The sequence below is a fragment of the Eleutherodactylus coqui genome, chromosome 6 (assembly GCF_035609145.1).
Source record: "Eleutherodactylus coqui strain aEleCoq1 chromosome 6, aEleCoq1.hap1, whole genome shotgun sequence".
NCBI classification, from domain to species: Eukaryota; Metazoa; Chordata; class Amphibia; order Anura; family Eleutherodactylidae; genus Eleutherodactylus; species Eleutherodactylus coqui.
The window spans coordinates 52,916,893-52,932,291 of record NC_089842.1 but is presented as its reverse complement, the minus strand read 5'-3'; the positions used below and the strand labels follow the sequence as shown (position 1 = coordinate 52,932,291).

The window sequence follows — 15,399 nt, the reverse complement described above, 5'->3', positions numbered from 1 at the left end:
CCCCACTCCCTTGTTTCCAAGCATTTGTTGCCATTAATACTGTCAAGGGGTGGTCACTGGCATGAATTTCCAAAGGGGAGGGAACCTGTCACCAGGAACTCATGCAAGTGGCTGCCCCCTTGATAGTATATGACCTCATTTGTATATCGCAGGAATGGTGAGTAATAAAAGGATAAAGAAATTAGCGCAATCAATGGTATAGCAGCTATAGACTGATAGAGAGATTGCAGTTGTTGGAGAATGTGATGGACCAAGGTGAAGTAAGGTAAATTTATTTAATGGGTCTATTTAAGTCAAGAGCGTTCACGAGCCAGATAAGGATTGTTATATACAGGGTGTACAGTGTGGGCCACAGAAAAGTAGCCTGGCACCACACTCTTAAGAAAGCTGTCTAAATGAAAACCTGGCCTACTTTTCGTGGCCCACAAATGGAACAAACCAGTTTTTCGAACCATAACTAAGATGGGTTCACCGGTATGAGACTTGGGTGCACTTTACCTGTATCCATGAGGTTCTCTTGATTTGATTAATTAATATTTCTGGAATCACCAGAGTTCGGGAGGATGAGGCTGAAAAAGAACGAAAAAGCAGAGAAGACATGGAAAAGAGGATGCAGGCTGTTCTGTCCCTGAAAAACAGCATCTCCACAAATCGGGTATGAAAGAAGAAAAACATTTAACTTAACTGTGTAATAACTGAAGCTAGTATGGCTCCAATATGGCGTTATGGGTATTGGTATTATTACATTACTTTGATAATAGCGGAGGCGTCAGGTATCTCCTTTCGTTTGTTCTTTTAGGTAGAGCAATTTACAGCATTTTGCACTAGCTATGTAGACTTTTAGCAACCAATTGTTTCTAATGCATCTCAAACTAAACTTTTGCAAATAGTCTTCATTAAAAATGTTTTTTGTGTATATAGCTCCTATGCGTCTCTATGGGTCTAGAAAAAAAAATTAATCATATGTGGTCTGATTTGGCAGTCATGTGTTGCACCATCCTCTTACTATGCTATCGTCTCTAGGTAAGAGAGAAGAAGAGGCAAGGCCATGTTCACACGGGCAATAAAAATCGTGCGCGATTTGTGTGTTGTGAGATGCACAAATCTCAGATGAATATGAACCCTATTCTTTAAAAAAAAATTGCGGCATGTCCTATCTTTGGGCATTCCCATGCAACATCTCAGCCATTCTTTTTAATGTTGCCGGCAAAGCATTGCACCGCATGCTAGGTGCACGCGAGGGCGATGCAATGCGAGGTTTCCCATTGAAAACAATGGGAAATACTCCGCGATCCTTTATATGTACAGCAAGTACATCTTTGTAAAATAAAAAAAATGCATGACTGACAACACGCTGAAGTAGGACCTTACTCATAATGAGCTAATCATTGATTAACGCTGGACGGATCCTTCAGAGAAATTATATAGCATTTCCATAAGTACGAGACAATTAATGGTCCTTTTAGGCTGAATGGTATCGTTCAGTGTTAACACTGCCAGTGACTGAACGCCAAACAATAATTTGTTTGCTTATCCTTCGTTGTTCAGTTTATGCATAAAAATCAAATGACAATTGGTCCGTGTAGACGACTGCCTGTTTACTGCGAATAGAGGCGATTGACTGGACGCCATCTACATTTGGTAGTGGCTGTGCCTGGTATTACAACTCAGCCATTCATTTGGAACTGTAGCTGGCAAACAATGAATGATGAGCACCACGGCCCCTTCAATCAGCTGATCAATAGGGGTGTCGGGAGTCAGACTCCCATCAAACTGATATTGATGGGCTGTGGTAAGGATAAGTCATCAGTATTATTGTACCAGGAAACTCCTTTACCTCATTTGCAAATGTTTAAGTCACATCATGATTTCTACTCAGTTTATATCCATCATTCAAGTAAAAATCTATTATTTGTAATTGGCATTTACTAATTTGGTGGTCGCTGCTTGGCATGGGATAGGCATGCCATCTTAACACTATCTCACTGCTGTCATGTCTGGTACGACTAATTAGAACTATCGGAGTTAACAATTTCTCGGATCAGAGCACTTTGTCAAACCAGAGGGGAAGGTGACCTGATTCTTTACAGTCTAACTGAGAGCACTTTTAGAGAAATACAATTAGGAACTTGTGAAAATTGCAACCTAGTTTATCAGAAGCACCCAAACCGAACTCAAGTGGAGCACCTGCCCCAAAAAGTGCGACCCCACTGTAAAAGAGAAGCTGAGAACCAATCCATGGCACACTGGCAACACCTAGCAGTAAACACTAATCCACAAAGACTTTGAAGGCCAAAGTACACAGCTGAACTCTAAGGATGTGTTCACATGTAACTGATTTGGTGCAGATTTTGTTGCAGACCTGCAACAGATTTCACCACTTTCAATTGAATTACAATTTGTACAGGGAACCGATTGCAACATGACTTGGCTGAAAAGCTCAAAATAAAAATGTGAAATAATAAATATAGGTAAAATAAAATATAGGTAAAATAAAGTTTAATATTGATTTTTTAACTGATCCCGTTTTTTACTTTATTAATGAATGACAGTACAAAAAGTTAGAAACAAGATCTTCTCTATAATCCCGTATTCTGTCTCTTACAGGAAAACCTCCGTGTTATTGAGGCTAGGAACAAAGCCCAGGCTACAATGACTAAAAGACAAGAGTTGTTGGAGAAAGAAGCTGTGCTTGCCAAAGGAGGAGATGTTACAAAGTATATAGTGCATAAGAAGAGGCTTCAAGAGTATGAAAGGAGAAGAAAGTAAGTGATCTGTCATGAGTCGGATTCTAGTAGAACCAATTACTTATTGTGAATGAGAGCATCAGAGATAATGTCCATTCGATTCTACGGAGAGGGAAAGTGCATGCTTGTCTCGCTCTCCAGCCGAGAACAGGTACTGAGCGTCCCTCATTTTCAGCAATGGTGAGACATTCACTGTTCTTAATTAGAACTTGTCTGATGGCTTAAAAACGTAAAAAGAGACAGCAACTATACAAAAGGTTGTACCAGAAAACACTGTTATCACCTATCCATGTGATTGGGGGGGTCTAACCGCTGTGGCTCCCACTAATCACGAGAATGGGGGTCCCATGTTTCCCTCTTCTGTCACTGTGTGCTCTCTTCACCCACCTGCAGGGTTGTCAGATCGAATGCAGCTGTAGCTGCGCATGTGCATTAAATTCAATGGGGATGATAGAAGTGGTAGTACAAGCGCTGGGAGTCACACTGAGAATGAATGGGGTATACTGTGCAGGCATGACCACTGCTCCATTCAGTCTCCTCACTGCTGACGGTGCAGTGGTGACTAGTGTGATACAGGACCCCCTTTCTCAGGATCAGTGGTGAGACCACTACTGATTACAGGTTTTATGACCTATCCTATGGATAGGTGATAACAGTGTTTTCTAGCACAACCCCTTTAGCCCAGACTCACACAAGCAGATTTGGATTGAGGATTCAGCAATCGCCGTCCACATGGGAGATCTGCGGTAAAATGCGGACATTAAAAGGCATACATTTTCGCTATTTTGTTCAAACTCGCGGATATGGATTGCGTATTCCGCTAGCGGAAGAGAAATCGCGGCATGCTCTATTCTGACGCAGAATCCACATGGATGGCCTCCAGTGATGTCTATAGAGGCCATCTGACCTGCAGCCCATACACAATTAACATTGCATATGGGCTGTGGGTACCCACATTATCGCTAAGCAACAGCACAGGAAATACAAACAAATAAAAAAACCCTCTGTACTGCGCATGACCGTCAGCGAGCCACCGCGGTCATTCGCAATACAGTGGAAACAGGTACGCAGGGTGACATGCTAGGTTCACAGCCGGAAACCACATGCAGAATCTGGTCTGCCCATGTGGGGTTGGGATACTTCATATTCAAAAAGCTATACTTATCCACTGAAGGTTTATAAATAATGCCAGCTTTTGAAAATATATTATTTTTGTAAAGTTATAATTTCTTTTTTTTTTGTAGTCGCTGGAATTCTTTACCATATAGGACAAGTAGAAATGACCCAACAGTGGAAACAATACCTGAAGCTGCAGGCAAAACAATTACTGGACTTTTAACTCCACTGACAGTTTTTCATGCTACCTTTTCTAAATTGGCAAAGTTTCTCATACTAACTGACATGACAGCGTCCTTGCCTGGGGGCATTGGTCACTTTCAGTCTTTCTGTATTGAATTGCTTATGATTTGAAGCTAATAGGTCTGTGATGTGACTGCATCATTCAAATGAACTGGTCTGAGCTGCAGCACCAGGCACAATGGCATGGATGGGTATGCTGCTTGGGTACTGTGGTGAAGAGGCTGCCCATTTATTGTCATGCTGGGGATGGGATTCGCACTGATCACACTTTGATAGATCAACAGTATAAAACCCTGAAAAATGTCTTTAATAGATAATGCTAGACTAGATTACTGTATTTAGAGACTCAAATCCTTTCCTTTAACACTAATTTGGAGATTTTCAAGAACTACTTGTTGAGTAGAAATGGCAGAAAGCATCTTTTTGCTCTTTACTATCCTTCCATCAAGTATGATAAAGTGAACATTTCTTGTGCTTTTATTTAGAGAATTTGAAGAGTCGCAGAAAATAAGAAAGCAAGAAATTGTTAGTCGGATTTTACAAGAAGAATCCAGCCAAGTAAAACAAAAAAGACAAGCCTCTTTAGAAATTAGCAAGATCCCTGAACATGGCAGACTGCGAGCCAAAGCATTGCAGTATATTCAGTCAACCATACTGACAGAGCCAGAGGAAGACCAGGAGCTGACGGTAGGAAGTAATTGCATTGCTCAGAAAACCAAAGAGCTATGAAACTCTTCTGTATACTTTCGACCATGATTCGTAGACATTTATGCCAACACTATGAGGATTATTATTATTGTTTGAGCCTTAAAGGGGTATTTCAGGTATTTAACCTCTTGCAGTATTGATGACCTATCCGCAGAATAGGTTATCAATAGTTGATTGGCGGGGTTCTGCCACTCGGGGCCCCGACGATTGTCTGATCTCAGCCCCCACAATCACTGTAGCTGGCCGAATGTTAGCAGCTCCATTTGTATTGAGGTCGGAGCCAAAAATGTAATAGAAGGCTTTGCACCCATTCAAATCAGTGGGAGCTATATGTTCTATTGCATTTCTGACTCTGATCCCAATGCAGACATCTGACGCCGCTGCAGTGAATGCAGGGGCTGAGATCAGCTGATCGCTGGGGGTCCTTGACGATCAATTCTGCAAGGTGTTAAATACAGATTATTTAGATTGTTTGTATTTGTAAGTGATCATCTATACTTCATTTAAAGTGACTGTCCGGGCTTGGAGAAACAAAGATGGGCACACCAGCGTCTCGGACTGCCTGATGTACACTATGCATTATTATGCATCATTAGTCATTAGGAGAAGCAGTTTTGTTTCTCCAGGTCCAGAGGGTCACTTTAATACAGTGCATTTGCCTGTGCCAGTTTTATCGTAGTTTTGGTGGAATGCCATGCATGATTATGACCAGGCTGTCATTTTAAAGAGGTAGTCCCAGCATTCAGCAGGAGCTATACCTTCTATTGCATTTCCAGCTGTGATCCTAATGCGAGAATTTGACCCAGCTGAGATCAGCTGATCGCTGGGTGTCCTTGATAATCAATACTGCAAGGGGTTAAATGTTAATTCTCATTTGCATAAGGAAAGACTAGAAGCAATGGGATGAAACTGAAAGGGAGGAGACACAAATTAGAAAAAACTTTCTGACAGTGAGGGTGATCAATGAGTGGAACAGGTTACCACGGGAGGTGGTGAGTTCGCCTTCAATGGAAGTGTTCAAACAAAGGCTGGACAGACATCTGTCTGGGATGATTTAGTGATCCTGCACTGAGCAGGGGGTTGGACCCGATGACTCTGGAGGTCCCTTCCAACTCTACCATTCTATGAAATGCTTATAATAACCCATTAATCTGTATAGTCAGCAGAAAGTCTGTGGAGACCTAGTTGGCATCAATTGGTCTTGGGGATATCCAGAGTTTCTTCAGCTGTATCACTAACCTGTTGACTGACAGACATACATGACAGATTTGTTGTTGACTTTTGGCGCAGGTTGGGTATATTGGGGGACATTTATAAAGCCTTTTACTCCAGTTTCTGACATTAAAACAATTGCAAATCTCTGTGCAAGTGAGGAATTGCACAAAAAATCGTGACTTCTCATCATTTTGCCCTTCTCACATTTGTAAAAAAAAAGAAACAGTGGGTGGGGCTTGTCAAGAGGAGGAGTGTAAGCCCAGGACTAATAGATGTTATGTGTAATTTACTCAGAAAGTGGCATCTTGAATGAGTGGCCAAAGTCTCATCATCTTACACCTCCCACCCACCTCCTTTTCTCCATGGGCACACCAGCTTCTCGGACTGCCTGATGCACACTGTGCATTATTATGCATCATTAGGCCTTAGTCAGACGGGCGTTTTTAGCCGCGCATGCGCACGCGTCCGGCGATTTTATAAAACCATTGCTTTGCAATGGTATCGGACGCATGAGCGCTTTTTATGCGCTCGTCCGATAAATTATAGAACAGATTCCTGTTCTCTTCTCTATATGCGCTCAATGGGGCCGGCGGCAGCAGCGCCGACCCCATTGACAACATATAGAAGACAAATCATTCTTCTCTGCCACAGCTGTAACAGCTGTGACAGAGAAGAACGATGTTTGCCCATTGAATTCAATGGAGCCGGCAATACAGCCGCTCCATTGAAAGCAATGGGCTGCCGGCGTGCGCGGGGTGAATTGTCGGGAAGGGCTTAAATATATAAGCCCTTCCCTGCAATGCATCCTAAAATGTGTTAAAATAAAAAAAAATTGTATACTCACCTTTCCGCTGCAGCTGGAGTCCAGCCGCGGCCGCTGTCAGTTCTCCTGAACTGCTTCTCGGCACTATTTAGCCGGCGGGGCTTTAAAATCCCCGCCTGCTGAATGGTCTGCCTCTGATTGGTCACAGCCCTGACCAATCAGAGGCAGGTTTCACTCACACACCCATTCATGAATTCATGAATGGGTGAGTGACTGCTGCCTCTCAGCGCTGAGCCAATCAGGGGCAGGTCTGACTCACATCCATTCATGAATTCATGAATGGGTGTGAGTGAGACATGCCTCTGATTGGCTCAGCACTGAGCCAATCAGGGGGCAGGTCTGACTCACACCCCCTTCACACCCACTGCAGGACGGCCGCGCGGAGCTCCGGCTGCCGGGAGAAGGTGCGTATATATATATTTTTTATTTTTACACATTTTAGGATGAATTGCAGGGAAGGGCTTATATATTTAAGCCCTTCCCGACAATTCATCCCAGGCTCGCCCGCAGCGCATTGCTTTAAATGGAGCCGGCTCTATTGCCGTCTCCATTGAATGCAATGCGCTGGACAGCTCCGGCCCGTTTCTAATGAAACGCGGCTAGGAGCAGATTTTCGGGCGATTTGCGGGCGACTTGCACGCACCGGTCACGCGATTTGCGGATGCGCATCCGTCATGCGATCCGCAAATCGCATGAAAAAACGCCCTTGTGACTAAGGTCTAAGTGTACGACATTACACCTGCTTTGATTGACCATTCCCCTCTTCCTTCTAGTCAAGAAGATTCCCTTCTAATGGTGTATGACACACCCAGACTGTCTGTTTGCAATCCAACAACAGCACTCAAGTCCCCTTCCCCTCCTACCTCAGATGCCTCCATGTCTATACTTTCAGCCAGTCTACCTCTTTTTTTCAGAACTCCCAAGTCCCCACTCCAGTACATACGTACCACATAAAACAAGGAACCAATTCTACCAAAATCAGCTCTTTCAGACAAAAGAAAAAACGTCAGGATAAAGAAAAACTTAAGGGGGTAAGAGAGGAAAAAGAAACCAACAACTCCAAATCAAAGAAAAACAAAGACACAGTAAAAAATCTTCAATTTATCCAACCATAGTCTTGCCAGCAATGAAATTAATCTTCTTAGCAAAGGACTGTCATGGTAGCCCTCATAACAAAACTAATGAATTCATCTTATTCATTGATTGAAACTTTTACATCCGCAAATTAATTCCAACTAGGCACTTTGCCATACAGTATAGTCACAACGACATGGATTCATACAATAGAACTATCGAAATAACCCCCCCTCTTATTTCTCTCTATTGCCTGTACATACAGGCCTTAAACCTAAATCATCTTTCTACCCCATTCACAATAAGGGCAATTACATGGAGACATTCTGCTCACTTTATCAGAATTTAGAAACATGGACATGTGTAAACCCAAGTGGAATCTAACTAAGGAATAGAACATAGTATTGAAAACTTTATAAGAAAATGTTGACCTTGTTATTAGGAGAACAGCTAAGGGGGGAGGCATTGTCTTACAGAATCAAATAAAAAATCAATCAATCTTGTTATTTGTATAGCGCTAACTTATAATACTGTAATACTGTATATACTCGGGTATAAGCCAACCCGAGTATAAGCCGAGACACCTAATTTTAATGGCTGTGAATGATCGAGCGCCGGCTATAATTGGCGGCGCTCGATTAACCAATCACAGCCATTCAGTGATGTCATTCACTTAATGGCTGTGAATGATCAAGCGCCGGCTGTAATTGGCTAGCACTCGATCCAATCACAGCGCTTACTTACTGATGGTGGGGAAATTTAAAGCCGAGCAGAGAGATGACAGTGGGGAGAATTACATAGCAGCTTGCCGCACCGCCGGGTAGACCATCGCGTCGGGGACACAGACGCCGGCTGGGAGGTGACTATTGCGTTTTGTTTTTTTTACCTAGTCCCTCACTTGAGTATAAGCTGAAAGGGGCTTTTTCAGCATAAAAAATGTGCTGAAAAAGTCAGCTTATACTCCAGTATATACGGTATTTATTTATTTTCCCTCACCAAGCTGGGTACTCATTTTACCCACCTCAGAAGGATGGAAAGCTAAGTCAACCTTAAGCCAGCTACCTGAACCACGCGGGGATTGAACCTGCAACCTTCAGGTCACAAGTTAGAGCTTAGGACTGCATTTCTGCTGCCTTAACACTCTGCGCCACACAAATCACCAAACCTATATAAATGAAGCCGTTTGTAGACTTTTTCAATAGAGAATATTACATTTCTTAAAGCTCAAATCCCAGCAGCAATACTATGACAGCCTTTATCAAAATAATCAATGACACCTACAAATCCAATATCCTTACCAAAAAGGAGAGAGGTTTTAATTGTAGAACATTCTCACCCCCCACTATTTCATCACTTACTACAAAGATGTTAACCTTCCTGGAAGGTCTATAATTTCTGGATTAAATTCAATGACTTGCAACTTGTCACATTATATCCACGTCATATTATGAAGATATGTCGCTGGTTTGGACTCGTATGTCAAAAACACTTCCTCATTGCTAACACTATTGTCAGAAATAGCGTGCCTTCCAACCTTCCGATTGGCAGCTCTAGACAGAACAGCATTGCTTCCATTTTAGTCCTGGATAACTATCCCGTCGAAACCAAAAATTTTCTACATGAATGGCAAACTGTTCATTTTGAAAAACAATTGTTTTCAGTTGCAATTCACAAATAAAAAAAAAAAAAATCAAAGGGACCGCAATGGATACGATGGGTACTAAAGTATTAGTTTTGGGGTGTGCATATTTATGCAACCACATTATTTTTTACATTTTTTTTTTTATTTTTCCAGCCTAAAAGATTTCAGTTTGTTTTTCAATGAAAAAACGGGTCACATTGAAGGTGGAAATAAATCTGAAACGCTGCATCTTTGTTGGATTTATTGACATCTTATCAGGGGTGTAGACTTTTATATCAGCTATATTTATCCACATGCTCATCTATATTCTCTATAGTTTAGGAATACACTATATACCGGTAGTCACAAACAAGAGTTTATTTACATCTTCTTCATTCAGCTTTACTCTTCCCATGGACATAACTACTGCAATGGTCAACACTAGCCACTACTGCGTTGTGTCCAATCTCCGCTCGCTCCTCCAACATCATGCCACAGTTTTGACTGCTTGACGTTCTCTTCTCATAGTGCGCACACATGAGCATGAGTTATTGACAACGCTTCTATTTAAGTGTGCCTCTCGGGTTCAGACCCGTCCCTACGTTCCCTGAATGCAGGTGTACTGTCTACGCTATCAGCAGTTCATCAGACCGGTTAGTCCTGTTTCTTCATTCCACCGAGATCTGTTTTGCACACTAGTTTTACTTGCAGCAGTCCTGATATTCGGGGCTACCACCAAAGCATTTTTGTACGGAAATGAAACTCCATGAGCTCGTTTACAGTCAGATGTCCAGCTTCCATTTATTCTGGTCATCAGTTAGGCCTCATGCCTACGGGCAGATTAGATTCCGCAGCAGGAGACCTGCGGAAAGCATTTGCGGGAGATCGCGAATGTAATGGTTTTTCCGCGTGGATGTACGTGGATGCACTGCTGATCATCCACACAGAAAAAAATCTCCAACCCTCCCTCACTGCCTTTTCCCTACCTCCCTAATTGATTTTAACCTTCAAATCGTCCGCATCCATTGGTTTCTATTGAGCCAATCCGCACTGAAACGGAGCATGCTGCAATTTGTTTTCCACACCAAACGGTCCGCAAATCAAATCTGCATGCTTAAATTCAGTTGCGGATGCCAGTGCTTCTCTACGGGAACTTTGAATTGCGGATCCACGTGGCACACCCGCAGTTCAAGCCGCCCATAGGAATATATGGGCGTCCGCAACTGAATTAAAGCATGCAGATTTGATTTGCGGACCGTTTGGTGCGGAAATCAAATCACAGTATGTTCCGTTTCAGTGCGGTTTCCATACGGAGGGCTTCTATTGAAGTCAATTAAAGCCGTCCGATCCGCGGTCAATTGCGGACAAGCTGCTGATTCTGTGGAAAAGCAGGAGTTAAAAAAACCCAACTCTACTGCACATGTGCGGCGGCCGGCACTTCCACACACATCCGCAGTAGAGAAAAAAGAAGACCCGGATAGGTAAGCAGGGTCCTCGGCCATGGGCAGAGTTGGATTCCGACCTGCCTGTGGACATGAGACCTAACTTAGTTTTATGATGCTGTGGGTACATGACAGGTTCCCTTTAATACTGTTTATAATAACCTTAAGGGGGCCCGACTGGTGTGACTGACCCAGCAGCCCGGGTACCCTTGTGGCCCATCTCTGGTTACTAAACATGTAGATGCAACTAAATAAATGCCACTTTTAATTCTTGCTCAGGTCTCCAATTACTTTTGGTAGGATAGTGTACTTAACTATTTATGTTTTAACTTTAAAGATTCTGTAACATGACATAATTAAAGCCATTGACTAAACATTCTAGAAGTTCTATCCGCATGCCATATAAATGCATTTGTAAAGTAACAATAGTGGACAGATCCTTTCACATGGAACATTCATTCAGCTTCACTTTAAAGCACATTTAGCACATTTTTTGTAACATCCATGCTCCCTGCCGCTATGCAGTCTTTCACCAAGCCATCTCTGTTACGAGGGAAGAAATGTAATGAAGCGTCATAATATGCTCGCTACCTGCGGTTTAATTGTATCTGAGCAGCATGTTATAAAGATACTAATTATGATACAGAACAAGGCTCACAGCACACAGTTTCTAAAATAACCATGAAATTATTTCTTGTTTTAAGTTCAAGTGCCTTTGTGGGTGATTTTACGATTTTACACTTTTCAAAGAGGACCAAATATAGAGGAAAAATAGAGAAAAAAGTGCTCCAGTTTTAAGGATATACTATTTACTATGCTTTAACTATCTGAGTACAGCACTCAACTTTCCCAGGGTCCAGGCTGCCTACTAATGAAGAACTAAGTACGTATTCTGTTATGGAGTTTTAGGCTGGGTTCACACCAGCACTACACCATTGTCGTGTCTGGCATGACTAGATTACATAACCAGATGTAACAAGTACAGTACATAGTAACATAGTGTGTATAGATGAAAAAGGCACATATCCATCCAGTTCAGTCTATTATCCTGCAATGTTAGTCCAGAGGAAAGAACAAAAAAAACCATGAGGTAGAAACTACTGATGGACTGACTAACAAAAGAAGAACTAAACGTTAAGAGATACGGAGGACTAAATTGCTAAACTAACTAGAACCGCTCTAACTGGAGCAATCCCCCAAGTGGAGCACTCGCCATGAAAAGGGCAACTCCTCTATGGGAGAGAGAGCGGAAAGGAGTCCAAGACGAAACTGTCGTCAACTACGCTGAACCCTAAAATTCTAACTATACTAGCATACTGATATGACTGTCTGTCTTACCTCCACTAAACACACTGAGGTAGAAGAGAACCTCTGGCACAGCGTAGCTAGTTAATTAACAATGTAACTGGTGCACTTAGGAATAAGGGACTAGTTTATATATCATACACCTAACATTGATAAGCTGATTGGGTGAAATGGCAGCCCAGCCAGCCTATCAGCGCTGGCACTAGAGACAGATGTTACTCCCTCGGTGCCCAGCTTGGAATAGCACAGAGCATGCAACGACTGATGCATCACATGGTTCATAGTCACCACGGACCCCAGGAGAACCTGGAAGTCACTGCAACATTATGTTGTCGTAGGAGCTGAACAGCTAAAAAACTGGAATTGCCAAAACATTCCAGACCAGAGCAGCACCAAACAGACCGAGTTCACCATAATGAAGCCCATTTGGGTTCTAGTGTGTGACCAGACAACATAGTGCAGCATGCTATGCTATTTTGTTCAGCTGCAGCTATTTAAGCTTTTGAAGCTATTAGAAGGCATTCCGAGGATTTCTGCCAACTGAAGAATTTCCCCACTGCAGCGTTCATTTTTCCTGTAATGCGCCCATGTGAATGGGCAAAAAAAACCACTAATTAAGCTCGGGACACAATCGTGGCTATTCTTCATTAATGCGATTTTACGGTGCATGTGGACGGCCGTAAAATTGCTTAAGCTCGTGTGGTGAGGCCCAAGGCTCAGTGCGCTATGCATCTGTGCTTCACGTTTAATGTCTGCGTCAGGAAAATCTTTAGGTCAAATTTATCTATAGGGCTTCATTTACCCAATAGAAGCGAAACAACGCCTCCGTTGGAGTGGTATGCTTTGGCATACTATTATTTTTAACTGTATAGGAAGGTGCAGCAGACTGATGTATTCACATGGCCAAAGAAAGCGTACTGTGTGGTATATGTTTCTTTATAATGGGACCCTATGGGTGACACATGTCTATACAGTGGCATATATCAGAGTCCTACTTTAGGAAATCTTCCTGACATACACTGCCAATGAAAAGCTCAGATGCAATATGCATTGAGCCTTCCTAAGGCCCCTTTTACACGGGCCAATAAATCGTTCAGATGCCTGTTTACTGTGAATGGAGGTGAGCAGGCCGGAATGATCCCCGTCCCACTCCGCCTCCATTCTCTTAACAGGAACGCTCATCGCTGGGATGACCTCATGGGGATTGTTAGCGCAATTTTCGCATTTCGATATACTGTGTGTGCCAAATTAGATAGAAATAATGTACAGGCCTGGAGAGCCTTTCAAAGACCACACGTCTACATCATGTGTCCCAAAAGAGTCCGTCTTTATTTAGGCGGGTAAAAGTTTAAATAAAGTTTCAACACAGGAAGTTAGGTAATTTAGGATACAGTTATTTAGTGTGCTGATAGGTCATTCTCAGAGGGAGGTATTTGTGAGGTAGCTGTGAGATCATTCACCCGGGAGGAGCTTCCCTTGAGCATGCTCTATTCATTCTTCATTGGTTGTCTGAAGGAGATACTTCCTGTGTTTCTCTTACAGTCAGCCATTTCCTGTCCCTCTACACAAAGACATTCCTAAATAAGTAGTTTTCTGCTGGTTAAAACCAGTTTGACCAGTTTATGGACACAAAGCACTGCTCTTTCAATTCTTGTGGAAGTGGGGGGACGATGTTCCCTTCCCCCAGAGAATTAGATTATAGACACAATATAGTATCTTCACAGTTGATAAAAAGACAGAAAATACAGACAAAATGGCAAACCTTTCAGCCATCTCCCACAGGATCTACGTCCGAAAGGTCATCCCGCATAAATGGGCCCTTAGGTTTGTGGCTTTCATGTTGTATCCAAAGAACAACGGACACACTGCTGTAAGTCAGTGGGATCTGTCGGGTTCTGCCAAGAGTCTTATGGAAGTTGCTCTACTGAGGTTCCTAAGACTGATATACTGCCACGAATTTCTGCCTCGGGAGTTTGTGTGCAGAGTACAGAAATCCTTGAAAGAAATACGGTAAATAACGCAAATGCAACAGCACTTGTGCGTACCTTATCACATAAGGGAGACTCCTTTTGGTGTGTGTGGATCCGTGACTCCTATAAAGTCCAGCAATAGATGATATGTTGGAGCCGCAAAACAGGGTGCCCAAATACCTTTAATAAAGATGGAATTCTTTTAACTTTATACATTAAGGTATTTGGGCACCCTGTTTTGCGGCTCCAACATATCATCTCTTGCTGAAATCATTGAAAGACGTATTTATTAGAGATGAGCGAGCATACTCACTAAGGGCAATTACTCGATCGAGCATTGCCCTTAGCGAGTATCTCCCCGCTCGGGAGAAAATGTTCGGCTGCCGGCGCGGGTGAGCGGTGAGTTGCGGCAGTGAACAGGGGGGAGCGGGGGGAGAGAGAGATCTCCCCTCCGTTCCTCCCTGCCCTCCGCCAGCAGCTGAATCTTTGCTCCCGAGCAGGCAGGTACTCGCTAAGGGCAATGCTCGATCGAGTAATTGCCCTTAGCGAGTATGCTCACTCATCACTAGTATTTATCCTTTTCCTGAAGAATATCTCACAAGTTTTCTTTTGTCTACAGAAAAAGTGGCGTTCTCCCTCTCCGCTATCGTCTGATGAGGATGACCGCTCCCTAACTGCGCAGTCCCCTGATGTGTCACCGGGGCTTACACATGAATTCGAAGGAGAAAGTGAAAACTTGGTTGAGCCAGAGTTCAGAGGATTGTGGATTGAAGACCTCAAGCCCTATAAGGTAAAGGTAGACTAATGACAAGCACTGTTTTCTGCAGGACTTCTTTTAGAGCACTGGATAAAGTTTTATGAACAGCAGTGTGAATTTGCATTGTATTAGTGTTTTCACATTTACATTGTGTTATATGAATATATAGTACAATATAATTGCAGGCATTTGATGTATGTACTATGCTTTGAAGAAACCTGTTTTTGATTATTTAGGCTGTTACGGAGGTTATTCTAAAATCTTGCACTTGTCCCACTGATTACTAGGCCTAATAATACTCCGTCATTGCCTTTTACATAGATTGTGTTCAAGTACAGATAGTGTTCGCTCTGTATTCAGGAGCGCAGCAGGGGCTAG

At 42.8% G+C, this 15,399-nt stretch overlaps 1 protein-coding gene across 2 annotated transcripts in view; it reads left to right on the top strand.

Annotated features, from left to right (window-relative positions):
- Window positions 1–15,399, top strand: part of CFAP74 (cilia and flagella associated protein 74) — a 168,891-nt gene that overhangs the window by 31,073 nt on the left and 122,419 nt on the right. For both annotated transcript variants that reach the window (XM_066606837.1, XM_066606838.1), the window contains exons 9-12: window positions 553–655; window positions 2,608–2,765; window positions 4,592–4,793; window positions 14,884–15,054. In XM_066606837.1, the coding sequence (XP_066462934.1) occupies window positions 553–655; window positions 2,608–2,765; window positions 4,592–4,793; window positions 14,884–15,054 (634 nt within the window). The remainder of the gene's footprint in view (window positions 1–552; window positions 656–2,607; window positions 2,766–4,591; window positions 4,794–14,883; window positions 15,055–15,399) is intronic.